The following is a 26,943-nucleotide window of genomic DNA, read 5'->3' as shown; positions in this document are numbered from 1 at the left end:
TTCAAATTAGCACTTCGAAAGGAATTCTGCAAAACACTTCTAAATATAAATATGTTATATTTATTCGTTTATCACATTGCTCCTGTATACAGTTTTTCACTGTTAAGTATAAATTGGTAATAATAAATTTTTAATTTATCAAAAAGGTAGAAAATAAAGGAATTATTTAAACTTTTGTAATTTGATATCGCTCAGTTTCACAATTAACTTTTTATCTGGAGAAAATACAAAAACACAACAAAGGCATATTCAACAATTTATTGTTTAGAATATATAAAAATTAATAATTGTTTTCATTCTTCTTAATTAGTAAACATGTATGTACATTTATATAAAATTTAATTTAGTTTGTTAAAAGTTATAGTAGAAAAATTTTTTATAAAATGGCACGAGTGATTATTCGAGTTTATTCCACCAATATTTTCCATCCGCAAGACCGAAAGAATACGGCAAAATAAATATCTAGATGGGTCGAATTTCCTTCTCTGGCTTTCCAATCGTAAGTAATTTCTTGGTTTTCGGTGCGTATGGTCACTCTTATTTTACCGTTAGAATCTAGAGGTTCTACGTCAAATATAACCATGGAGTTACGTTTCAAAGTGGGTAGGTGATTGGTCATTACATTTCCATTAACATATACATTACCTGAAAAAAAAATTATATATATAGAAAAATTAAAGTATTACATTTCATTCATTTAATGATGTCAAATATACATTCTTTCAAAGGACAGAAGGCCTAACCCTAATAAGCCCTCCTATAGCCATCCATTCACCAAGTGAGCGGTTTTCAATAAACCATTGTCGAATAAGAGCTATGTAGATAATATCATATATCCCCGGTTCCTCAACAATAATATTGATTGAAAATAAAAACAATTATTGTATTTATTTCACATTAAATTTATTAAAATATTAAATTGTTGTAAATAATGGATTCATATTATTCTCTATGATCAACTAATAAATAATGTATCAGGTCAGTCCATAAGTTCGTGCATATTTTTATCTACAAAAAAAAGCAGCAAAAAATTTTAATTAAATTTTATTTCAATCTATAATGTATTCACCATTATTTTGTACAATTTCTTGCAATCTTGATGGTAGCTTTTTAATCCCGTCTTCATAAAATGATTTCGGTTTTGAATCAAAATATTCAGAAATAGCCTTTTTTACATTGTTCTCATCCTCAAAAGTTTTCCCTTTTAAAAAATTCTGCAAACTGCGAAAAAGATGATAATCACTGGGAGCAATATCTGGCAAATATGGTGGATGAGGTAAAATTTCCCAGTTGTAGCTTTCAAGTTTCTGTACAGTTATTTTTGCAGCATGTGGTCTGGCATTGTTATGCTGCAAGAGAACCTGCTTTCTGTTCACTAACGACGGTCGATTTTTTTCAATTTTTCATTTAAACGCTTTAATTGCTCACAATACATTTGAGCTGTAATTGTTTAACAGCTCAAAGTGAATTACACCTGACATATCCCACCAAACAGACAAAAGAATTTTTTTTGGATGCAACCCACCTTTTGCAGTCGGTTTTGGCTGCTTGTCACGATCTATCCATTGTCTTTTTCTCGTCACATTATTATAGAGGATCCATTTTTCGTCTCCAGTAACCAACCAGCAAGAAAAGGTTCTAAAGCAATGCGGGATAAAAGAGACGTGCAAATGTTTACACGTTGTCGGTTAGCTATTGACAGTTTGTGTGGTATCCATTTTCTTAGCTTTGAAACTTTTCCGATTTGTTGTAGGTGTCTATGAACAGTTAAATGGGATGATGAAATTGTGGAACGTTTAAATTCAACTGTTAAAGATGGTTCTGCTTCAACTAGTGCAGAGAGAGCATCGTCATCAAAGTCGACGGGTCTTCCAGTACGAGCCTTATCCTCCACACTAAAATCATTGTTTCTAAATCTTTCAAACCACTTCTGCGCAGTCCTTGCACTAATTACGATTTGATTATGTACAGTATTTATTTTTTTGGCTGCATTTGTAGCATTCTCATCACTTAAAAATAAAAAGTATAAAACATGTCTTGTATTTGTCGGTTACTTCCATTTTAACCAAAATAAACAACTGAAATGTTCACAATTCTGAACAGTATTATATGAATAAGATCCAATTTAACACTTCAGTGTAAAACTTATCACATTAGACTGACATTTTTAACAACAAAACAAGATTTTTCTCAAGGTCATAAAAATGGGCGTGGACTTATGGACTGACCTGATATATGTGTGTAACTGTTATTTTGTTATTTATTGTCACAAGAACAATAAATTGATCATTATAACGATTTATAATGAGAAAATTAGAATACTCAAACAATAAGACAAGCTTGTAAAATAATAATTATTACCTTTCATATTTATAAATATCACTCCGGGTTGTAAAAATGCAGCATCCTTTTTAGTCTGAGATGTATCTACTAGAGCCAAACCTTCATCAATTTCTTCTTGTTCTCCTACATCTAATATATGAAATTTGATGGAATGGTTGATTCTGCAAATTAAGAAAGTACCTAAATACTATTTTAATTTTATTATTCACTTGAAAAAATTAAAATTTAAAATCATAAATCTGTTAAAATTTTTTAAACATAGTTATGTTATGTATGTGGTACCAGCAAGTTTTATTCCTACAACATAAACTAACCGATTAAATTTAGACCTATACGTTCCTACTGTCGTTTACCTGTCTGTCCGTTAATCTCGAGAATGAAGTTGGACAGATGAAAATCGAGACCAAAGGTGGAAAGCTTAGAGGCTGGAGGCTCGAATTAATTATACAAAATTCCAGCAGGGACTGGAATAGCAGCCTGGCATTGTGACAATATCACAATAAATAATTGCTCATTATTATTTACTTAAGAGCTGGCAAAAAAATACCTAATATTTTATCATTTGGAATAGCAAAAGAGTGTTTCATGTTGTCAGAGAATTGTCATTTCCAACTGGAAAACTGAAATAAGCAAACATTTTTAATAAATTAATAACTGAAATTGAATGGGGACACTGCAGGTTATGGTCGGGATAGGCATGATTTTTTGCAAAGATCACTGCAAGATTTCTTTGGTAAGGTGATGACTAGATTTCCAACAAAAGTTAATATCATACAAATAGCATTCAAAAACCAAAATGAATCAAAATGACCCTTTTGGTCTTTTTAGTGTTAAGGTAATGTGTTTGTTAAACAATTTGGCAAGTCTTTGAATGGTATTTCCATTTGAGACTTATTCTATATTCAAAAAGATGTTTTAAAAGAGAGATATATTTAGTCTTAAGTTTTAAATAAACACTAACTTTTTCACTGACAGATGGTTAATGGTTGCATTATATTGTATGTTCCTTTTGGTGGTACAGGTAACTGGAATAATGACCAGACAGATTATGTAATTTCACATTATTAAAAAAATCTACAAGTTTTAAATCCTCATTTCCAACAATATGGTACAGTTTGTCAAGATGATGAAACTCCAGACCTTGGTAAAGCTGTATCAAAATTTTCATGTTTGAGAAGATTGCCAAGTGAGTCAATATCTGAGCTATGACAGTTAGCAGTATTCTTTCCATAATCAGAAAAAAAAGCCATAAAGTAAAGGGAAATGGTTGCGGTTGCAATCTTTTGTTTTGTTAAAGGAGAGGCAACTTTAGTTCTCTCAAGAATAGAATCAAGAAATAAACATATGTAATCCATGCAATTGTAGCATGGACTGGATAAAGATCAAGAAGAGAGAAGTTGGAGAACTCACATAAACATGCACATAAAGATATGAACAATATTTTGTTTTGGGCAGAGTTGGATATTAAACTATTCAATGTAATGTTATGCTAATAAGCCATAAAATCCAGTGGGATCAAATTCCCAGCGAATTACATTTTCGGTTTTTTAAGAAAGGAATGGTCTATGACAGAAAGACGTAAAATTTGTCAATTTATCCAATAATAAATCCATGGTTAGAGTAATAAATCTATGGTATTAAGTTTTCTCATATAAAATTGAGAAAATTTGAAAACTGAAGTCATTCTGAACATTCCGACCTTAGTAAGGAAAATCTACAAATTGTCTTTTTTTACTAGATATTTTTTTAATTACTTTCTTTCCTCTAGAATCACATTGTATTTCTTTCTTACTTTTTATATCCTGAAAAACTGAATAGTCATTTTACATTTCAACAGATTACAATCTCTGAAGAAGAACCACATCAGGTTCGAAAACATTTGCAAAGTCCTCTGTTTTCATTGGAGAAGAAGCACACCAGTTACAGGCAGTGAAGTTGGTTTAATTTATCTACTCCGGTGTTAAAATATTTCTTTCTAATTTATTACAATCTCTGTTAGATAACTTTACAAGTCCCATGTTGACTACTAAAACACAAAGTGTGTTTTGATTTTTTAAAACTTAATAATTAGATGTTTTCAATGTAATTATGTATGTATTTAATTATACATATATTTTTTTTAATTAAATTCTTTAGTAAAACACTTTTTATTAATAAAAATCTACCCTTTCGTATAATTTTATTAACTAAAATCAGGATGTTTAGAACGACGACTTCAGTTTTTGAACACTGACTTTAGAACTTTTAAATTTCAAAAAATTAGGTATAACATTATTATCTGAAATGTAAGTTTTTGACTTACATTTCAAGATAAGGTATTTCATTGTAATTTTCAATTTTATACTTTTTTAATCATGTAAAAATTTTATAAAATATTTACATAAATTGAAATTGGATTATTTTATGTTATTCATAAGTAAAATTTTATTCAAATATTAAATAGCCATACCAACTCACCTCTGTAGAGATAATTTGGAGTAGAGATTAGAACTCCCGACGGATTCGAGTTTCGTGGCTATCTTATTATCGTTAGTTAAATTATAATTAGGATTATTTGATTCCCATTCTATTGGAAAAAAACAACAACAATTATAAGTAAAAATAATAATAAATGTAAATAAAAGCCTGAAATAAAAATTAAACTTTAATCCAAATATACATGTGTAAATGAATTATGCAATTTTAATTGTATAATTTAATAATAATAATAATGAGAAATAATTCCTCATTAAATTTAAGAAAGAAATGCACTAAAATGTAAGCACTTTTTTGTATATTGTATAATCTTATATACAGTAGAATCTATTTATTATAATTAATTTAGGGTTGCCTATGTTAACAATATAGGCATTTCTAAAATGCCTATAATAATAATAATTGACTTATAATATTAAATCAGAGTAAGTAAATATCAATGAAAGTTCTGGTTTTAACATTAAGAAGATATTTTATTAATTATATTTTTTTACTTGTTCTAACAATTATTAATTACTAGCAGGTAGGCCCGGCGTTGCTCGGGCAAAAGTAACGATAGCGAAGATTAACATTATTACGTTATAGTCACAAAAGAAAAAGAGTAATTTCATCAACAAACTAAGTATTTCTAAAGAAAGGTCGAATTTGAAAATCGAATTAGAACATAATCGATTTTTCTAATTGATTTTCACAACGTGTTCTGATTATATCGTTCGATTTTCATCGAATGTTCTAAAGAAGAAAGGTCGAGAAAAACCGAACTAATCTGTTTAAATTTGAAAATCGAACATGTTCTAACATATTACTCTTTTTTTTTTTTTTTCTCTCTCTCCAGCGCCCGTAAATCTTGCACGTCGCTTTCTCTTGTTCTCCATTGTTACTTAACACTTCCATTGTTACTTAACACTTTGGTACTTAAATTTGGTACCCTGTGTACCAAATTTCAACTTTCAACTCCTAACTGTTTTAGCAAAAATTAAGATTATTACATTATAGTCAACCTTACTTGTTTTCACAGAATGCAAGAATTGGGCCCCCCCCCTGTTTCCAGACTAATTACAGGATTTTTAGATAGGTCTAAAAATATGTTCGATTTTCTGAAAAAACGAAAAAAACTGCATCTGCGTCTTGCACGTCGCTTTCTCTTAACAGTTCCATTGTTGGCACTTCTATCGTTACCTAACACTTCCATTGTTGATGGAAGTGTTAAGCCTTAATCCTGTCCCTCTCCCCCATGGGAAGGAATTTCGAAAAATCCTTTCTTAGTGTGCGTTCTCATGACGTACCCTAACTGTGTACCAAATTTCAACATTCAACTGCTAACCGTTTGGGCTCTGCACTGATTTTTATTATCATCAACTTGTCTCCGTAATGTATTTGGAAGATTTAATCCTGTCCCTCTCCCCCGTGGGGAGGAATTTTGAAAAATCCCTTCTTAGTGTGCGTTCTCGTGACGTACCCTAACTGTGTACCAAATTTCAACTTTCAACTCCTAACCATTTGGGCTCTGCGCTGATTATTATTATGTTGGGTTAAGTGAGATATACTTGGTTAACACCGGTGGCTATGTACTATGCCGGACCAAAGTCAAGGCATAGTAACCAAAACAGAAATTAAAGAAGTGTATCAGTGTGTGTGTCTGTATTCAGGAATTTTCTCACAATATGACATGTGCTCAATATAGTGGCCTTCTGTAGTGTGATGTATGTGTTTCTATTCAATTGTAATGTGCCCAGACTTTTGTGTAGTGTGTGTGGTATGACACCTGTAGAGGAGAGAACGACAGGTACAATAAGCACCCTATCCATCCTCCACAGATACCTTATTTCCTGGGCGAGTTCTGTGTACTTACTAATTTTTTCAGTGCAAGCATTTTGTATATTGTGAGTGTTTGGAATGGATATGTCTATAATGTATGTGATTTTATTGTGTTTGTCAATGAGTGTGATGTCTGGTCTGTTGTGGTAAATTGTTTTATCTGTGATTATGGCTCTGTCGTAGTACATTTTGTGCGTGTTGTTTTCCAATACTGTCTGTGGAATGTATCTGTAGTATGGTTCGTGGATGTCTACTAATTTGTGTTTCTTTGCAAGTTCTTGGTGTATTATATTTGCTACTTGATTATGTCTGTGTAGATAATCTGTCTGTGCCAAGAGCTTGCAACCAGAGGTGATGCGTTGTATAGTTTCTGGCATGATGTGACATTTTCTGCATGTGTCATTTGTGAGTGTTGCATCTTTGAGTATGTGTTTTCTGTAGTTTTTAGTATTTATGACCTGATCCTGTATGGCGATCATGAATCCTTCCGTCTTCCCAAAGAGGAATCCCCAAGCTAACCAGCTGTTTGACGCAGTTTTGTCAACAAAATCCTGGGCCAGATCATAAGGATGCCTGCCATGGAGTGCCTTTCGAGCCCATGATTGTTTAACAGTGTCTATGCTTTTTATATGTTGTGTTGTGTCCATATGATGTGAGTGTAAGTTTAATGGTGTGTTATTTGAGTCTGCTAGAGTTACTGCTTTATGTAATTGTGATATTTCTTGTTTTTCATAAAAAAACTCTCGCAGTGACTGTATTTGTTTGTAGTGAAGGTTAACTATGTCAATCAGGCCACGCCGCCATCTTTACGTGGAAGGATTAATCTTTCTGTGGCGGATTTAGGATGATGTTGTTTATGCTTAGTAAGTGTTGTTCTTGTTTTCCTTTGGAGTTGCTCAAGATCTGTGTGAGTCCAATGTATAACTCCAAAAGAATATGTGAGTACTGGGATGACATATGTGTTTATTGCTTTAACTGTGTGTTTTGCATTTAACTGTGTTCTGAGAATAGCATTTAACCTACTTTGGTATTCTTTAATTAATCTTTGCTTTATTTGTGCATGTTCTGTTAGTTTGGCCTGTTGGAATCCTAAATACTTGTAGAACTCGCCCTCTTCCATGGATTCAATAACGTCTCCATTTCCAAGTGCAAAATCTCCTTTCTTCAGGATTCCTTTTTCTATGTGAAGTGTTTTGCATTTATCTAGGCCAAATTCCATTTGTATGTCCTTGGTGTATGAATGTGTGATTTGTAGGAGTTGATGAAGTTGTTTTTGTGTGAATGCATAAAGTTTTATGTCATACATGTACAGTGTACATGAGATATAACAGTGTAAACTGTGTTGTTTTTTCATGTCTGATATTGTAACCATATTGCCTGTTGTTTAACAGTGTTGGATAATGGGTTCAGGGCTAAGCAGAACCAGAGAGGACTCAAGGAATCTCCTTGAAAAATTCCTCGCCTAATAAAAATTTGGTTTGTTTGTATGGAAATGTTATGAGCCCTGAGATGTAGTGTTGTTCTCCAGTGCTGCATAGTGTTTTGGAAAAATGCAATGAGTGATGGATGTATTTTGTACATGTGTAGAATATGTAGCAGCCAACTGTGTGGAACACTGTCAAATGCTTTTCTGTAGTCTATATATGCCATGTGTATGTTTTTGTGTTGTTTGTGTGCTTGCCGTAAAATGACTGAATCTATGAGTAACTGTTCTTTGCATCCCCTGTGGGTTCTACGACAACCTTTTTGTTGTTCTGTAAGAATGTCGTGTTCTTCAACATGTTTGTATATTTTGTTTGCAATACAGGATGTTTATTATTATTATTATTATTATTATCAACTCATCTCAATTATATATAGATTAACCAATAGTGATTAATCCATTTTATAATTAAACAAAAGAAATTCAGCAATTTAAACTATTTCACTGAAAGCAAATATAATAGCAAAGTTGAGGCCAAAGTTTTAAACACAAAAACGTGTACATCGGACGTTCGGCGCCGCTTTCCTGTAAGCGTAGAAGTTTGACAATGGCGTTTGGAATGTCGAGCATGATTCCACTGACTTTCCAAAGGCCATTGCCAAACTTCTAGGCTTATAGGAAAGTGGCGCTGAACGTCCAACGTACACGTTTCCACATTTAAAACTTCGGCCTCAACCTCGCTAATAACAATAAAATATTAAACTTAAAAAACTTTTTCACTTGCTGTCAATTAAGATTCAATTATGTTAAGAGTTGTAAAAATAGATCAAAGTTTGAAAACTAATAAAAGAGCAAGAGGCTAATAAAATTTCCTTATTGTCATTTCTATTATAGAAATAAATATATAAACTTTATTGTATAATTTATAACAGTTAAATTTTAAGATCTAGAAGATATTAAGCTAAGTTTGATAAGTGGACGGATATTGAAAGTTTGATAGATTATTGGAAAAAAAGCTATATTATTTTTGTTTTTGCTTAAGAAGTTTTTAAAATGGTACCTTGAAAATCTTCCTGAGTTACACTGTATATCATTAGAAATTTATTTATTTATTTGTTTTTATTTCATTTATGCAACAAGTAGAGTCTCCAAACTCTTTCCCTAGGAACTACACCCAGCAGCAAGCTGTTATTGCTTTGAACTGGGTCTGAGCACTTGTACTTTATGTCTTTTTTGTGCATCCATTAGCAAAAATAAAGTGAGAAAATGGAAGATCTATTGCTTGAGTGACCGATAGATGTACATAGATGGTGTTCTGTTTTAAGTTGATCTTATCTTTACACAAGAAGAAATCAGCCAGTCTTTTCTGTAAACTGAAACAGAAAGAATGGAACAATGGCAATGAAGTTTAGCAACAACAGGATTTAAAGGTGGCTTGATTGGTTTTTGAGATGAGGACATTTTTTAGCTTAAAGGTTACTCATCAGAGAGACTATTTCTGGTGTAGTTTTATTAACAATATTGTACTTACATTTCTACTTCATATAGGCTATAATACAACCACCACAAAAACTGGAAAATTATGAATAACACAAATTATACCTAATTCCAGTATAAAATGCAACATTTACCAAAAAACAAATGTTTTCAACAGCTTTCAACTATCATCATCAGGTTATGGTGTAGTGTTCAACAACAGAACATAACTTCAACTGTCACTCTTTAAATGATGGTGAAGTGCCTTCTGATTGGTTGTGAACCTAACGTTGTTGTAGTGATGTAGAAAAATTAGAAAATATATAAAGTTCATAAGAAAAATGTGCAATTAATTTTAAAGATACAAACACTCTACATTAGGCCTGGAGATTTTTATTTGAGGTTCAGTTTTAATTTTTCTACATCACTTCGGCAATAACCAATCAGAAGGCACTTCACCATCGTTTAAATTATTATAACTTGATGATGATAGCTGAAAGCTGTTAAAAACATATGTTTTTGGTAAATATTACAATATTTTTTTACTGAATTCGGTTTAATTTGATGTTATACATAGGCTACATACTTATCATATCATTCCTGCTTTTACTATGTGTTAAGATTATTTTAGATTCTGTGTGTTATTTGGTATAGTTTAGTAAGTTAATTTTGAGTCTGGGGTTGCTCAAAAATTTTTCCTGTATAAATTAATTGTAATTGTTTCTTTGCTTTACCCCAATTAAGCTTACAACAAGTTTCATAGAAATGATATACAGTATTTTCAGATAGGAAGGGGTACCTGTGTTGGTAAAGAACTTTAAAAGGTTATAATGCCCATCTCCTTAAACGAATAAACATAACAGATACTCCTAAAAATAAAAGATGAAAAACAACAATGATAATTCATTATTTGTATTATGATAAAACAAGATTTTGCATAAATATTTAAACTTAAAAGGTAAAGGTATGATTCTACAGACATGGTGAATTTAATGACTCCAATGATTCTAAAATGTAGTGGAAGGAAAAAAGGATTGAAAGATTGCATCTGATAAGGTAAAAATAAAGGAAAAAAAAGGAATAAATATCCAGTTCTTTTATGTAAATCAGAAAAATGGAATCTGTCTCAAGCTACTGCCATAGAACTGGTACAAAGTAAATTACAGAATTTGACATGAGTTTAACGTTATTGGAATAATCCAGAATATCATCAAACAATTTCTACTTTCTTTTGCAGAAGTAAATACATATGTGCATGTGTGTGTGTATATTATATATACACAGTGAAAGCTCAATATAACAGACCACCACAGGACTGAAGACCAATTTGTCTGTTATAATGAAAGTCCATTTTATCGTGATTACTCATTATTACAAACTCGTCTGTTATATCAAAAAGTCAATTACTATACAGTAGAATCATGTTAGAATGTATTTCGATAACAGACCTGCAGAAAATATCTGCAGTTCACAGATGTTTCCTCCATGTCCAGATGCCAAATCAATGTATTTTTACCTCATTTCAGCAGATCTGTTACTGCTAATATAAGGGGGGATTCTAATATCATGTTGTCCATTACTGTGTATCAATATTTATTGTGAACAAAAGTGAACATAATTTCAGTTGTAAAGTATAAGCCCTATTTTTATTAAACCTGTAAAATCAATATATCTGTCTATTGTTAAATCTAAAATATAAATCTAAAGGTTTTCATTTTCTCTTATGAATCCATGGTTTTGCTTGACACAAAAAATCCAAGACTCATGACTCTTAGAGAAAACAAAACCAAAACTGAAGAAAACTGATCAATCAGAAAATGAAACAAAAACTAGATGTAAAATGAAAATCTACCCAAAAAATTGATTAAAAATGAATTTTATATTATTTTTTGTAAATAAAGTAAAAAAAAAAATGACTAAAAAGTCTAATAACAGAAGGACAGTGGTCTATGGTAGTGTTCACCAACCTTTCTGACCTCACAAACCACAAAATTCACAATTTTGTATCCCGTGGACCACTATCACAAATTTTTTAAAATGATACAGACATCTATAGAACGAGCAATTATTTAATGACATCATCGTAATGATGGGCTGCAATTTTTAATCATATTTAATTTACCATATATCAAATTAGTAATGTCTTACCTCTGTACAGTACATCATACTTTTCCTTTAACAATAGAGTCGTGCCAGTCATCTATCCAACACCTTTCAGGGAAAGTTTTTGAATTGAAATAGCATGACTTCTGGTTTGTATCATACATTTGTATACAGTTACTCCTGTCCCTAAGATTTCCTTATCTGGTGTTGTCTTTCATCTATCTAACCCCATTCTCAAGATTAAGGAAAGACAGACGGACGGACGGACAGACGACAGTAGAAATTTATAGCCATACTATTTTTTCAAATTGCGGCCCAATAATCATCATAAAAGTTCAATTTTACTTTATTAATATGAAATTCACTTGCTTAATTATAGCAAATTAGTGTGAAGTTTTTTGCTACTTCTTGGCTCCTTTCCAGGAAGAATGACAATTGCACTCACAACATTATTTATTGATTTATCAACATTATTATTTATTAATAACAGTCATTTTGTGTTTGCTTTTAGATTCGAATAAAAAACCCCCCAATGAGTAACAAAAGGAACCAAGCATTCTACATTTCTTTAGTAATACTTTGCATAACCTTGAGTTGATCGATATCCAAATTTCTGCACAGACTGCCAGAATTTTCTTACAAACCATCAGTGGTCCTTAGACCACCAGAAGGCAACCACTGGTCTACAGGACCTGAAAAATAGTCAGTAGTAGCAGGAGTCTATTACAGCAAACAAGTTCTCTTATAATTTTCTTATACTTTTTCTGTTATCCATTATATCAGAGTCCATAACAGTGAGTTTTTACTGTATATATAAAATGATTTATTAATTTCTATGCAAGAACTGTATAAAGATCATATAATGTTAATAAAGTCTAAAAATAAAAAACCTTGGATGGTTATTTTTTGACTGATCACCATACTTTCCCTGCTACATATAACAGCTGGGAAAATAAAATTATTCCTTAAAATAGCAGTTTAAAAGATTATTACATTTTTATGTATTATTCACGTGTTAATGGAAATTTACTGTTATAATTAGCATATACTGTATCTCTAAAATTATTATATTCACAGTTTGGAAATTTCTCTTTCCAGAATATTACAAAATACAGGCATACCCCAAGTTATGAGCATTTCACAATAAAACAAACTGCAGATTTGACCCTCATATACTTCTACTCCTATCATGATTCGACTTGCTATCCTCAACAATACAATGCTTCGTCCGTTCCAAGAGTTTCCGTCTGTCTGGTTTTTGCATCACGAGTCTGGGCAAGGACCAAAAAGTCTGGGTTTTAGGAAAATTTGGCAAATTGTCAATAATTAATTATTTTTTATGATATAGCTGATTTTATAACCAACAAACAGTCTGTTGATTTAATTAGCAAGTCATTTATAAAACATTCCAGAATAGGGGTCCAGAATCTGAACCTTGAGGACAGTCTTTATTTAGGGAGAGTAGAACTTTGATATTTCTAATAAATTTTAAAATTGAGGGCCACCACACATTGACAACTGCACCTTTGATATCTAGAAATATTAACAGAGACATCAGTCTTGTCTTTCCTTGCTGTAGAGTATCACAGAATTTAATGTGGAATGCTGGGGTGTGAAACCATATTGGTCATTGCTCAAAAACTTTCCATAAAATTAAACTTTTTTTAAATAAAAAAAAGTGTGGAAACAGCAATTTGTGATACTACTACTATTTGATGGAACGCATTACATACATAACCTGGGGTACGCCTGTATATGGTAACATTCAAACAACAACAACCTCTTACAAGAATTTAATGGAAAATATTTTTAAATTAATAATTGTTTGGTACAGATATTTAAAAAATTTTCATCATCATCTTGTGTTAAGAACAACTCTTGTATTCTTATATTAAATTTTACATTTTTGTTATTAGAGAGGTTGCGACCAAAGTTTTCATCTCTAAAACGTTCACGTTTTAGAGATAAAAACGTCAGCCACAACCTCTCTACTACACAGAATAAACCTTACATACTGTTTACATGAATGAAAACACAGTTTCTTCTAATACCATTAAAGTTTGAAATATAAATTTAACAAAATTAACATTTAACTACTTCATTTAAGTTATAAATCTTATTTACAATATCATAACTAATTATTCTGATAAAAAAGAAAGTATTGCTTTCTTTCAATTACATCTGATATTTTCATTCAGTTTTCAGAATATCATTGGTATTACAAGCACTTTGATTCCTCTTACAGCAATATAAATTTAACATATCTTTTAATTAAAATAATCCAATTAATACCAAACATTTTAAGACAACTTCTCATTAGAGAATTTAATGTATCACTTAAAGTTTATTTTTACTTAAGTAATTATTTCTCTTAAGTTTCTACAGTAAATTATAAAATATTACCATAATTAGGAATTGTAGTCATTGCAATGTGTGGTTCTGACCATCTTTTCCATTCTCCATTTTTAACACAGCAGGAAACTCTAAATGTGTATTGTTTTCTGTATTGAATATCTCTGACCAGGTAAGATTTTTCAGGGCCTTTATAAGCAAATTCATAATTATTAACTAACTGTGGATTCTTTCTAACATTTCCAGAGCAATATTGTAAACCAAAAGTTCTCTCTTCAATGTTTTCCTCATCTGTCTGCAATCAAAAACACACACTTTATATATATCATAATCTTTATAAAAACAATCTTATAAAATTTTAAATCAGAAAATTTTGTATTATTGATGATTAACTAAATAATTAATGTTTTTTCTTACCTCTTCCCAATGAATGACTAAACCTCCTGGTCTTTCTTCAACATGTATAATCTGAACTGGAGAAAATGCACTTACAAATCCATGATTATGAATTAAACTTGATATTTCTGGAAGAAGTTTTGTAGAAAAATTAACATTGATATTTGCAACTTGAGCAGGATTTGGAACTTCTGGCAATCTAAATTTTTAAAATCATAATATTAAATATAACAGTCCATAAAATACATCAATTATAAAATATAAACATCCATTAACCCGATTTTTAGATGAATGCCAAACGATTGCCAAAATACATCAATTACATACTGTATTTAACTAAAAACTATTTTTATTAAAAGAAATTTATAAATATATAAAATAATACATACAATCCAATCATGGAAGTCTTGCTTAAATAAGATGTAATTTGTTCTGAAGAAACTGGAACATCTTTTTTCAAAATATTTTCTCCTGAAATATCATCTTATAAATTAAATAATATTAAACAGTCCTGATTAATTAATTTAAATTCAAATGTATAAAGTAAATAAATAAATGTAAAAGGAAAAAAGAAATAAATGATACAATACTAGTCTCTTTTTTATTAAGACTTCTTGATAATTTTATTTGTAAGCTCGTTTATATACAGGGTGTTTCACAATGTTTTGATGATTTCAAAGTTGAATAACTCACAAACTAAAATTGCTGAAAAAAGTTGAAAATTTTACACAAGGTACAAAATTTATTCAATTTTACTTATGAAATACTATATCGGACAAATTACGACCATTTGCAGCTACACAAGGGCTTTTCTGTAAACTGCTACGCACACGTTCGATGTTCTCGGGAGTTCATACGGTCTTCCTACGGCCGGTTGACTTTCGATTCGATGCACTGGCAGTTTCACTGAAGTTTTTACCCAATTCAATATTGTTCCACAAGCAGGAATTGGATATCGCGGCTAAATCTTAAAATGTTTACAAAATTTACGTTGCACGCACATGATAGATTCACCGACGCAAAATTAGCAGTCTACTGCAAATGCATAATGTTGATTTGACTAGTACACCATGATACTATGTAGTAACCTATATGAAATGAAAGTTGACAGTCCTCACTACTAATAGAGGGTGCCACAATCGCTGTATTGCGGGTTTAACGCAAGTTATTCAACTTTGAAATCGTCAAAACATTGTGAAACACACGGTACATATATATAAGGGGGAACACTTCTGACGGTTAATGGTGTTGGTGCAAATTAAAGTGTACCTTTCTGATTTGAGTTAAATGCTAAGTCTAAAGAGGGCAAGGTGGCAAATACAGGTATTTCTAATGATAATACTTTTCTTTCTACTGATAATAGCTGGTGTATAACAAAATCTGAATCCTCTCCATTGAAAAGAGGACAGCCATCTTTAACAAGAGGTAGCAACGCAGTTAAAGTGACAAGGTAGGCTGATACAATGCTTCATATGCCATCTGGTACTTTCTCTGGTATGTAGAAAAGGGAGAAAGTTTGTGAGAAAGAGAAAAAGGTAAATTTCGAAACCACGTTAGAAGCATGGAAAACGAAGACTGCTAAACTGAAACTTTCCTGCATCACATGACTTAAGTTAATACAAGTATTACACTGTAAGGTAATGGAACAACTATCGGAATTTAAATCAGAGATCCTTTAATTCATCAAGATATCAAAGAATTCAATGCCAAAATTGATATACCAGAACAGAAAGTTAATATATTAGAAATGTTATTACCAGATATTGATAGGTGATTGCAAGTACTGTAAAGTACCATTTTTAGTAGCTTAGGAAACCGACTATAATTACAGTCGGTGAAACTTCCGTTAACCTAACGGGTACTTTATGCAGATTCGAGATTAGTTTGCCAGGCCTGGGCTTTTAAGCGTGCACCGAAAAATTAGTAACAATAACGATAAATATCAAGTCAGATCAAAAGTTCAAATATATTTAATTAGCAACTAGAATGTACTATGTACAAATATCAATAATCCAAACAAAATTTATTAACGAAAATCAACAAGTCAACCCGACAATAAACTCAGCTACTTAGCTTAACTTAATAGTAATTCCCCTTTGAATTTCGACAAATCAAATACTTAGAAACTATGAACAAAATCTCTTACTAATTAAACGTCTATCCGTCACCTCACTATACGAAGATAACTATTTCCTCAATACTTTCGATATCGTCAAATCGTCAATCAAACTCCTCTTTAGCACCTTGGATCGTCCAATTATCAATCTGGACTTCTATCAGAAAATACTTCGCTTTCGAATCTACCTCGCTCTCACAGTCGCCTCGATTTGGAATTCACCTCTGTTTGGAAATCACCTCTTCTTCTTCGGTTAACGTACGGGTTTTATACTGTGAGGTGACGTCACACTTGAGCTGGGTTACTCCCCTTATTTACATACTTAGTTGCTAACATTAACTTTCTTTTCTGGCAGCTTTAAGTTTCCGACAAAGCTTATAAACCGTTTACAAAATATTTATCATAATTTTCTGGGATGTTTAAGACGGTTTATCAAGTATTTCTCTACTAGTGATTGTGGGGACTCCCCCCTCCATTTTTTTTTCTGCGGACTGTTACTTCCGCCGGGCAGCGCAAGTGCGCAAGATTTTTCCTACGGCGCTTATTTCTCCGTGAGTTGTTTTATCTTCATTTTTCATTACTAACAAGAGAGTGGTGGGGAACCTTTGTCCTAAATAAACATAAACCCCAAACAAAAGATAATAAAACAGAAATAATAATAAAATAAAAATAACGTTCGGACTCAGTTCCTTACAGTACAACAGTACAATGTGAATAATTTATTAACTTTATCTAACCATTTTAACTTAATAATATTTGGTTATCCCATGACAGATAATGTGAATATCAGAGACGCTCTCTTAAATTTGTTCAGGGAATCTTTGAAACTCAAGGAGATGCAAGATGAAGAAATTACCTTTCTTATAAAATATACTTTGGTTGACTCATCTATTGTTATAATAGAGTTAAGTTCCATCCCGAGAAAAAATCAAATATTGTCAGCTTTTTATAATTATAAAACTCGTATCCACCATCCTAAAAACCAATGATATTCAGCTTTGTAGTCCTAGCCTCCTCATCAGTAATAATCTCTACTACAAAGCCTTTGCAAACTTTATGGCAAGACTCATCTCCAGTAGGTCTACTCAATGATAAGTAGACTCTACCAATATGGACTCTCTTGGCTGTGTTAATATTGTCACTGAGTAGGGAGCCTTAGTGGCCCCCTTCTTTTTCCCATTTAGCTGTGTAAAACCACACTGTGTGGTTTGTTATCTTCTCTATAAAAATAGATGCGCAATTTTATGTACACTCTTTCACCATTTATTGTGCTTCTCCCCTGCAAGGGACCCTTTGTATATATTATCTTTATGTCTAGAAATGGACACCTGGCACTGGAACACGTGATCCTTGTCTTTCCTCTCCTTCCTTCCCTGTCTTCCCTCTTCATCCCCCTCCCTTTCTTTCTTTCTCAGGCTATGCCTTTCAGTGTGGTTTAGCTCGCTCAACTAATGGCTAAAGATATGGTTAACCAGAGTAGAATAGTTGACTTGGATTGTTTGGACATTCCATTAAATAATGAATCTAATGTTAAAGTTATCTGTTGGAATATGCAGGATGTAAGAAATAAGATTTTTTCAACTTATTTTAACAAAATTTTAACAGGATATGATATACTTGGTTTGGAAGAAACTTGGATAATTAAATTTACTGAAACAGAAATTGCATTCCTGCAAAGTTTACCAGTGGCATGCCGTGACATTTGATGACAGGGAAACTGTGTTTCTGTAAGAAGCCGACTTCCAGGAGTAATCGTTTAATTGCACATCAGTGATGGTCTAGGGCAGAGATGGGTAACCTGCAACCCTCGAGCCATATTCATATATTTTGCAACCCGCGATGCATAAAATGTGAATAAATATATCAATTTCCCAGCTTAAGGAAGTATGCAGCAAAAATTCAAACGTTATTTTTACAACTTATGTATGTGAATAGTTTTTCCTGCGATGAATTTAGTAAAAATTAAAACAAGAAACCTGCTAACAGACACATCAAAACTAATTTGAAACTAGCAGTGATGAATATTTAACCAAATATTTCCAATATATTACATTTACATCAGTTCCAGAAACTAAATTAAATATACCTATGCTAATTTATAATTATATATGAATAAATAATTCTGATTTACCAACATTTTTTTTCTCTTTCTCTTGTATGCGACCCACATCAGTTCAAAAGTCTTAAAAATGCAGCCCTTACATAGAAAAAGATTGCCCATCCCTGATCTAGGGTCCATTTGTATTCATTTGTTCAATAAGCCAGTAAAAACTGTAGACTTCTCTAAATGTATTTTTAATATCACAATTATATTCTGAATCGCTAGCCACGATATAAGGGCTAAAATTAAAAATAAATTATAAAAACTTACTTAGTGAAATAAAATGTGCGGTGGATATACATACCTGGTACAATATATTGTTCAATTGTATTAATATACTTTTAAAGGAAATTATAATTAAATGTAGCTTTGTAAAGAAACATACATAAAATTAACATAAAATATTCTTTACGTTTTAAATTTTAAAACAATCCACTTAGTCAAATAGCTCAATACAAGTGGCTAATGATGGAATCAGAGATGGTCCAGGTAGGTGTGCAGTGTGTGCGTGCCAAAACCCGAGGGTGCCGTACCGGTCAATGTCAAATGCCTCTTGTCGCATCACCAGTGTACCTCAAAGAACGCGACAGGGTTGTTGTAAATTTTAAACGTTTCTCACCATAGCTGTAAAAATCTAAATATGTTAAACTTAATACTAAGTAGATTGTCCGTCATTTGTTTTCTAACTAATTTGTTTTAGGACCAGTGTCCATGAAAATTTCCAAAATTTACAACTTTTTAATCACTCTCGTTGAACTGGAAAAATTTCTGTCTTTATTATCTAATATTATGAAGAAATCAGTCCCCACTGTACTCGGCTAGAGACTGGTTCGGTTAAGCTTTTGTTTAAGTAAAATTCTTGCTCTTTCAGCAGGGTTTTATTTATGTCCCCAATTCCCTAATCTCTTAATTACAGGTACTCCTCACTTTACGACCTATCTGCTTAACAACCAATCGAATTTTGACCTGCAATTTGAGGAATCCCCTTTCACAGCTTGAGAGTCGGTCAGTGGCAAATGGTGACATGCGCACTAAGCATACTATAATAGTCTTATAGTACTATAATAGGCTAATAGCGTACTATAATAGCCTTTTTATGAATAAATTTGAAATTTGTTGCATAATTTGTATAATTTTACAACAATCCTATATTCCCGGCACAAGCTCGTCGCTCATTGACCAATTCGCTTAACGATGTAGTCGTCGGAACGGAACTCGGTCATAAAGTGAGGAGTACCTGTATTTAATTACTTCTTTAAGTAGAAATAAGTTGAAACCAGTTACTTTGTACCTGAATATTTGTAGTCTTGGGAAAAAAGTGGAAAGACAAATTTTTATGACAATGGATATATAAATCTTAAATTTAAGGAAAAAAATTCTGGAGCTTTTTTGTACCTTGTGCATCTCATTCATTAAATTTGGTTGTAAATGATGCTGCTAAAGTAACAGTTAATTTTTTAACATTGTACAAGAATTGTACACATTTTTTTCTACATACCCTTGTAGATGGGACATACGAAATTGTAATATCACCGGTTTAACATTGAAATCCATAACATAAGATGGGAGAGCAGAATAAAAATATCAAATATTTTAATGGATTTTTTTTTTTTTAACTTTTGTCAACTATACAGAACTATCATAAAAACATACCAGTAAATTCCTATCGGTTGGGTTAAGTTATAAATGTACTTATGATTCACATAATCGGGCAAGGGCGGCTAACAGCCCAGAACCAGTCTGGGATAGAATCATTGGAAGCGTTATGTGTGTGTAGCTTCCACCAGCTAAACCATGTGAGGTTGGTGCTCTGTAAAGCGCATGCACCAACGCCTATAATCTGGCTGTTTGGAAGCTGACCGGGTTTCGACAATACAGTGCTTCCATTCCGCCACTAATATTCGAATATACAATAGCAATCTTATCGTTTATTTCACATGTAGAATAGAAATTTGTAATAAGATACATAATGCAATTATAATAAAATATTAATTTTAATTGATTCAAACTATGTTAAAATATGAAAATTTATATTTTAGAAAATACAAGGGAAACAGCGCTTCCATCGCTTCCAATGACGACATTCCACTGAAGTTTACATAATTATATTTTGGTCTAAGCAACCAAAAAACCTGGTATGGGTAGACCAAGGGGCGGTATGTTGTTATTAATAAGAAAAACTTTGGGAGAAATTGTTTACTTTCATCGATGTTCATATTTAATATTTGCTATGATCAAACTTGACAGAAATGATTTTCGGATATTTCCAAATAGTTATCTATAGCTGTAAACTATATGCTGCAATACAAAAATATTCTGAATCCCTTTGATGAGTTGGAGCAGATTATGGAGAACTGATTACATTTTACTTCTTCTTGATTAATAATTGGCAATTTTATGCAATAATAAAAAATGAATGTAACACAAATTATAAAATTATTGTAAATAATTTTATAATTTACGTAATAAAAAAATGTACTGCGTAACACAAATTATTACAGGAATAACTCAGCAGTCTGTAACAAAAGAATGAGTCATGATTCTGGAACTAATAACAAAGGAAAATTACTGTTAAATTTTCATCCAACGTTATAACCTGTTTGTCTTAAATTGGCACTTTGTTGGCGATATCCCAGGTTGTTATACCCACATCTCCCATAATGAAGCTTCGGTAATTGATTAAGTTATACATTCGAATTTTTGTTAAACTATTGTACTAAATTTGAGGTTTCTGATGTCGATGTGTCAGATTATTTTCCAATTCAGCTGACAATAGGATGGGGCTTAAGTAATTCATCCTTTGACAGAAAATCAAGGAAAAGTGTACAGTCAATTACAAAGAACTATAAATATGATAATAATACCTTTGAACAAGAGATTGACAATAAAATAAGATCAATTCAGAATATAGTATTAATAGAAGGTGCTGATTTCATTTATAGTAAAATAAGCAAACTTTTTAGTACAGTAGAGAACCGAAAATCGGAATCAATTGGGGACTGGGGTTGTTTAGATTAGTGATTTGTTCCGATTACCGATTATGTACGAATAAATATATTAACCTGTCCAATGTTCAAATCTTTCTCCGTTGCGTGTCGCTTTGTGTTAAATTTTCGTTGATTTTAAGCCTAACGAAAATTTTTATAATAATAATCGAGGCTATCGTATCGTTAAAAATTATTTCTGCATTTTGTACAAACAATAAATATATTGAAGAATATATAAACATGAAAATTATACTTTAGAAGTAAATTTAGTATCAAAAACGTTCGATTCAGCACAACACAGTCCGACTGAAAACCGTTCCAATTACTGGCGATTCCGATTACCGGGGTTCCGATTAACAAGTCTCTACTGTAATTACATAATTAAAATGAATCCAAATAAAGTTAAATATTAGTCTTAGATAACTTCTAAATTTAAGCATGAGTGGTATGACTTAGACTGTTATAAAGCCAAAAGATTAAAAGAAAAAGCACTAACTGTATTTTGTAAAAACAGATCAAGTGAGTTATGGATAGAATATATTGCTCGCAAGAGAATCATCAAAAGTAATCATGTCCATAAAAAAAAAGAAATCAACCAAGTATGGGTACCCCTTTCTTTTCCATTTCCTTCGTCTATTTTAATTTTCCACTTCATCTCTGTAGTTATAGGTTAGTTTTAAGTTAGTTGTAAAAATTTTTTTTGTAATACACAGTCGTGCCTATTTAACAAAATTGTAAGATGCAGGAACCAGTGGCGTAGCGTGGTGTCAGCCACCCGGGGTGGAGGAAAATTTTGCCGCCCCCTTATTTAGGTATTTTTACAAGATATTATTATCTATTGTGAAATTTTGCCGCCCCCTATAAGTGCTGCCCAGGGCGGGCAGCCCCCGCCACCCCCTATAAGTGCCGCCCGGGGCGGGCAGCCCCCGCCACCCCCGCTACGCCACTGGCAGGAACCTTTTTGTTTTGATGCACGAGTCCATATAGTCAGGTCTTCTGCACATTTCACAATATATATAGTATAAATAAATAGTTTAAATTTTAAAATGTTTTTAAAAACTTATAATTATGTCATAGTTATACTGAAAAAAATTAAAATTTACCCTCTCGTAACACGGCACTTGTTGCAGCCATGTTTTCCTCTATCTCTTTCTGACATTCAACTAATGGAACAATTGCTTCATTATAGAAAGTAGTTATTTCTGTTAGAAGTTGATCACGTCGTCTCTCTAAAGTGGTAGTAATCAATTTAGTTATGTTCGTAAAATAATCTTTAACAAGATTTTCAGACTTCTTGGCAGACTGATCAACCTTTAATTAGATTAAATAATATAAAAATTTTTGTTTTGAATATCTTAATAAATTATTAAAAAAATAGCAAAATTTGATACTAAAATTCAAATAATTTTTGACATTTACTATGTAATTTAATAAATGATTTGATTTTTCACTTGCCTGTCTAACAGCTATTCCTAATTGATCTAATAGATCTTGAAGATGCTTTAGATAATCCTTTCCGGTGCTTAAAGATTCTTTTACTTCACAATCATGTGTTTCATTCATAATAATAAAAGGTATGCAAACCTATGTTAAAAATAGAATTTAAATAAAGTTACTTAAGAGAACATATTTTAAAATTTAAGATTCATAAGATTCAAATTAATAAATACGTATTACATGATGATGCTCTGTAATAGTATTTATAATAATTTGTGTGTAACAATAAATAATCAAAGAAATAATGTACGCTTTAATAAAAAAAATATATTATAAAATTTTTAAATAAAAGTTTTGTTACATACTTATTGTTTGTACAGCATATTTGAAAATTTAAAAACTTTTTAACTTATAAAATGCCATTAGTTTAAAGACAATGCTTATGTTTGGAACTAAAAGATAATGCAAGCTTTCAACTTTACACAAAATCAATAGGCTATATATTTGATTTTATACAATTCTACATGTAAAGAAATATTTATTAAACTATCCGTCATATATTGACTAAATTTAAATACAATTTATCTAGTGAATTCATTAAATGATCAAAAGAAATTATTAGTAACAGATGAATTGCCATTTTTCAACATTAATTATTCAATTACTGAATTAATTATATTAGAAGTCTGGAAAAAAACAGTTCAGAATAAAACTGAAATATCTACAATTCTTGATTAATGACTATGCACATTGGGTTACAATTTGAAAAAACTGTAGCCCTATAAATTCCCACTGTCAGCTATCTGTCTGTCCTTCCTTGATCTCAAGAACAAAGTTAGATGAAAGTCGAGACCAGATATGGAAAGCTTAAGGCAAGAGGAGGTCCCAATTAACTATATACAAACTTCTGGTCTAGACTGAAAATGACGTGATTTCAAATCAAAAATTTCCTCAGAACAGAGTTACATAGATGACTGGCATGACTCTGTTGTTGTCAGGAAAAGCATGATGTACAGGGGCAAAATATTACTAATTTGAAATTGAGAGTATATATTCTAAATTAAATAAATTAAAAATTGCAGCTTAACATTATGACAATATCATAATAATTTTTGCTTGTTGACAGTTATATTTTCTGAATATTCAAAGACAAATTTCTTTCAGTTGTATGTTAATTCAGATATGATATAATCAAAAATCAGGATCATCACCAAGCAATAAATGAATAAACTAATTAATTAATATGTCAAAAACAGTTGTCTCAATAAATTCTAGATTTCATTGATGAACTAAAAAACTATTATAACAATATGAAATTGATATTAGTGTATTTTAGACTAAAAATATTTATATACTGTATATAAAAAGTTTTTAAAGATAAACTTTTTATTCACATAAATGCATTAAAAAGTAAATTTTCTTCAATTTTAACTGTATTCTTGGTATTATGTGATCAAAAACAAAAGCATTTGGCACTCATGAAAAGCCCATAAAAATTAATAGCAAGTGTAACTAAGAATATTTCTAAACGTAAACACACCATGCTTTCATTTTTGGTCCTGTAATAACAAATACTGTGAAAGCTGAAAAAAATTTATATTTTTACTGAATGAAGAGAAGTTTTAGTGCATATATTCACATAAATGCACCAAAACTTTTCTTCATTTCTTTAAAATTTTTTTTATATTTATTGTTTTAGTTTTATACCTTTATCACTAAATTATCAAAATTCTTGTTTTAGCATTTAATTGGAAAGTGGGTGAAAAATTGAGTTACAAGGTTTTATGTAAACAGTAAGACTAAAAAGGGGTAAGGGTTATCCTACATGTAGCCCATCTGTTATCAAATTTTTTAAATTTTTTGCTAATTGCTAAAATTGTTTGAAAATTGTAAAAAAAATTTATTGTTATTGGGAATATATATGTATGCAAAGTTTCAACTTGATTGAAAATTGGGAAGTGGATGAAAATTTAGTTACATTAGCGAGGTTGAGGCCAAAGTTTTAAACGCAAAAACGTGTACGTCGGACGTTCGGCACCGCCTTCCTGTAAGTCTAGAAGTTTGACAATGGCGTTTGGAATGTCGAGCATGATTCCACTGACTTTCCAAACACCATTGTTAAACTTCTAGGCTTACAGGAAAGCGGCACTGAATGTTCGACGTACACGTTTCCATGTTTAAAACTTCGGCCTCAACCTCTCTTTTATCTGGACAGAGACAGCAGGCAGAGAAATGGGCAAAGTTAAAAAAATGCATATAAAAATATAACTATGTAATTACAAAAGAGTTCTTCCTTAAATTATAAATACAAATGCTTAAAAAAAATCAAAAACCACCAATCATTGACTATTATTTTGGACTCTCATGATTTGTTTCTATTTTTATTCATGAATATAAAATTTAAAATCACATGAATATTTGATTCATGTAACATAAATAAACAATATATTTTTAACATAAGACATTTACTATTTCAAGATGTTTTAATAAAAAGTTTTATAATTAATAAATAAAACTGTTGTTATATTATATGAAACAAAATAAATGGCAATAAGAAAATTTCACATCACATGGATGTTTGTTCATTAAGCTGGTATATAAAATAATATGCAATTACAGTATAAATGTCAATATTTTATTGGGTATATTTGCATTTTATCATATCTGTCAATCTTCTTGGCGCAGATGAAACAAGTTTTTTACATAAATCTTGCCATATATTTTTCCATTTTGCAGTATATTTCTCTTTCGACTCATTGGTTTTACTAATTATGTATTCATACATGTAACTCCAGCTAAAGCCATAAATATTCATGACATTAAGATCTGGTGACTATGCAGGTGTTCTAGTACTGTACTTTTAGACAGTTATGAACTAGCTACAAGTGAATATTAAGTAACTTGTGTTTTGGATCATTATCCTGGTAAAATCTGAAACTATTTAAAATGCCTATAATTGCTTCAAATTTAGCTTCAGAATATTTAAATAAATGTGTTAGTCCTTATTTGAATCTATAAACACTAAATTTCCAGTTCTAACAATTTCTGAAATTTTTCTGTAATTCGTTTCCTTTATTAAAATAAAAAATAAGTTTGTGCAGTTCCACAGATGTGTTGTTTGATTTATGTCTCATAGCTGAAGTTGAAAGTATATTACTCTAATAAAATTGCACTTTACAACAGAAAATTGTAAAATAATAGAACACACAAACTTTAGATAAATTTACAACCTTTGAGGTAATTTTCATATTTTCTTGCCCAAACCCCAATATTCGTGCTATGTCAAAAAGTTGAATTTTTAGAAAATTGGTATAAATAAATGCCTATTTGAGTGATAACAATTCATTGTTAGATTTCCACCCAATTTCTGTTGTCGTTAATTATAATAATAATTTATAGAATTTATGTAATTAATAATTTTTACATCATTTATATGCTAAACTTTTGTGTTACAAGAATGAAAATCCATGCTACTCACTGTATAAGAAGCTAGTCTTGTCTTGTCTGATGGTTAATAGCTAGTCATTGTCACACATCACCTTATATGGTGAAGTATGTCAACAGTAGGGAGTATGTAAAAAAATTTAAACAAGAATGTATGTAGAGAAAATGTATGACCATATATTTTCTTTTGGGATAAAATTTTATTTTTTTTCTTAAAATTTAATATTTAGATATTAGCCAATTTTTAAGTATGAAAAAAATATTTAACTTTATAAAAAACATACACGTGTACTTACTTCTAAATAATACGTATTAAACGAAATTTTTGACTAAAACAATCATTCATTTACGTACTTAGCCGATGATATCGCTTTGACTCTCGAAATTTTTGATTTGAATTAAGATGTCAACTTGTTTATTTTCGTCATAACTTATTTGAATGGCTTCCGAGAAACCGGAAACATGTGTTGAA

The 26,943-nt window shown here is 31.0% G+C and overlaps 1 protein-coding gene across 2 annotated transcripts; it reads right to left on the bottom strand.

The window, feature by feature from the left end:
• Window positions 1-244: 244 nt before the first annotated feature.
• On the bottom strand, window positions 245-26,943 carry LOC136983764 (cytokine receptor-like factor 3). Of its 2 annotated transcripts, none has more exons than XM_067280611.1 (9): window positions 26,768-26,943; window positions 23,046-23,174; window positions 22,694-22,901; window positions 14,776-14,857; window positions 14,408-14,585; window positions 14,042-14,285; window positions 4,801-4,909; window positions 2,362-2,504; window positions 245-645 (listed from the first exon to the last, which is right to left on the bottom strand). In XM_067280611.1, the coding sequence occupies exons 2-9, from the start codon at window positions 23,151-23,153 to the stop codon at window positions 407-409; spliced, it is 1,311 nt and encodes a 436-aa protein (XP_067136712.1). In that variant the 5' UTR covers window positions 23,154-23,174; window positions 26,768-26,943; the 3' UTR covers window positions 245-406. The 2 variants fall into 2 exon arrangements, with proteins under 2 accessions (XP_067136712.1, XP_067136713.1); XM_067280612.1 differs by having other exon boundaries at window positions 26,826-26,943.

The sequence above is a fragment of the Centruroides vittatus genome, unplaced genomic scaffold (genome assembly GCF_030686945.1).
Source record: "Centruroides vittatus isolate TY-2023 unplaced genomic scaffold, ASM3068694v2 contig_885, whole genome shotgun sequence".
Classification (NCBI taxonomy): Eukaryota; Metazoa; Arthropoda; class Arachnida; order Scorpiones; family Buthidae; genus Centruroides; species Centruroides vittatus.
The sequence above is the reverse complement of the archived record's forward strand: the minus strand, read 5'-3'. Positions and strand labels throughout refer to the sequence as shown.